The sequence below is a fragment of the Cicer arietinum genome, chromosome 3 (genome assembly GCF_000331145.2).
Source record: "Cicer arietinum cultivar CDC Frontier isolate Library 1 chromosome 3, Cicar.CDCFrontier_v2.0, whole genome shotgun sequence".
In the NCBI taxonomy this organism is placed as follows: Eukaryota; Viridiplantae; Streptophyta; class Magnoliopsida; order Fabales; family Fabaceae; genus Cicer; species Cicer arietinum.
Genome location: NC_021162.2, coordinates 47,330,691 through 47,332,899, shown reverse-complemented (window position 1 = coordinate 47,332,899; position 2,209 = coordinate 47,330,691). Strand labels below are relative to the sequence as shown.

General features: G+C 31.4%; 1 protein-coding gene across 1 annotated transcript in view; it reads left to right on the top strand.

Moving 5' to 3' along the window:
• Window positions 1–1,598: 1,598 nt before the first annotated feature.
• LOC140919786 (protein FAR-RED ELONGATED HYPOCOTYL 3-like) overlaps window positions 1,599–2,209 on the top strand; it is a 3,228-nt gene continuing 2,617 nt past the window's right edge. The window contains exon 1 of the mRNA XM_073366426.1: window positions 1,599–2,192. Within this exon, the coding sequence (XP_073222527.1) occupies window positions 1,599–2,192 (594 nt within the window). The remainder of the gene's footprint in view (window positions 2,193–2,209) is intronic.

Sequence of the window (2,209 nt, the reverse complement as noted above, 5' to 3'; positions counted from 1 at the left end):
AATTAAAGTTTTGATGAAAATAAACAAAGGTTAATTAAGAATGTTATTTATGATACTAAAATGTTATGTTAATTTAACTTGTGTTTTTGAGTGAATTAATTCAAAGATAGGAATCAAGCAAAGCAAAGATGACAGTTAAAAACTGAACAGATAAAGAAACAAGAATATTCTGGATAAAACGGAGAATGATCTCCAGGTTCAAGACTGATTGTCACAACCTCTTAACCAATAAATCTCCACTATTTCAACGAATCTTTTGCCTATGAATTTTATACTAAGTTCATTGTAACACCCCGATTTTTAACAGCGCGAATGTATTTTTTTTTTTAAAACAAATTCATAAAATCGCCTAAATCTTATCCTCTAAAATATTTACACTAAAATACTATTGTTTTAAGGAGAATATATAAAATAATAAAATATAATATTTATTATTTATATCCCTCATTTATTCAAATATGTACAAGATTAACACATCATAGAAAATACACATATAAAGAAAATTAATCATAAAAATACTCAACATATATTCTAAACCAATTTTAGCACCAACTTAGTCATCTAAAATCATATTTAATTAATAAAATAGTTTATTATCAAATTTGGGGTGTTATATATCAAACTAGCACATCATAGAAAGCATCTATATAACGAAAATTAGTCACAAAATTTATCAACATATATTCTAAAATAATTTTAATCATCAAATTAATTATTTAAAATCTTATTCAATTAATAATATAGTTTATTATAAAGTTTAGGGTGTTAAAATGCAGATCCAAGAAAGTTCAAAGACAAGATGATGAAGCTGAGGACACAAGTTTAGATGATGTGTTATTCATGGCTACAACAAAATCAAATGATGACTGCATAGAGTAGTGGTATCTTGCCATAGGCAGCTCTAATCTTAAAGTGCTTAGGAGAGATGGAGGTGGTGATTATCAATTCCATGAGTTCCCTGAATTCTGTGACATAGAGAGAATGATTTCATGAAGTGACTACACCATATACACCACAACATAATGGAGTTGTAAAAACGAGGAAGATAACAATTCTCAATATGGCAAGAAGCATGCTGAAGGGAGAAAAATGCCTCACAAATTTTGGGGAAAAGAATTTTCAACAGCAATATACATTTTGAATAGGTGTCCAACCAAGAGTTTGGGCCCTATGACACTTGAAGAAGCTTGGACAGGAAGAAAGCCAGATGTGAATCATATGAGAGTGTTTGACTCATTGTGCTTCAAGCATCTACTAGCTTAAAATAGAAGAAAGCTTGATGACAGGTGTAACACACTGATTTTTAACAGCGCGAGTGTATTTTTTTTTTTAAACGAATTCATAAAACAAAGAAATAAAGAAAGAAATACTTTTGGATAAAATACTTTAAGTCGTAACATAACGACAAAAGTCAACAAATATTTACAAGCAATGGAAATAGTTTTTGAAAAAAAAAACCCAAAGTATTTAAGCAGCAAAATACACCGAGGCTATGAGACCTATCAAACATAGCTCATACCCTTGGAATATTCTCGGCAGACATCTGTACAAGACCTATAGATAATATTGATTATGAGACCTTTCACATAATATTGATTATGGATAGCACTTACAAGACCTGTAGATATCAAATGCCATTACTTGAGATTATTGGTGTTACATCTACTGAAATGACATTTTGTGTGGGATTTGCATATCTACAGTCTGAGCGTGTTGATAACTTCACATGGGCACTACAAATGGTGAAAGAACAGATTACAAGTGGTGAAGTTGAAGTCATCGTTACTGATAGAGACCTTGTTTTGATGAACGCGGTTGAAAATGTTTTTCCAAAAGCAGTGAATTTATTATGCTTGTTTCATATATGCAAGAATGTCAAAGCCAAGTGCAAGATGACTGTGTTTCCAAAAAAGAAGCAAGTGCAAATAATAAAGGCATGGGAGGCTCTTATTTACAGTTATAATGAGGCTCAGTACTACATGAAGTTGGCTATCTTTGAAGGAATTTGTAGTAGGTGTTCTATTTTTTATGATTATGTACACGAGCAATGGTTAATTCCTCACAAGGAAAGTTTTGTTGAGGCGTGGACAAATAGAGTTATGCACTTTGGGAACACCACAACACAAAGGGTTGAGTCGGCGCATTGGAGTTTGAAAAGGATATTACAAGATAGTATTGGTGATATATGCAGTGTTTGGGAAACCATCAA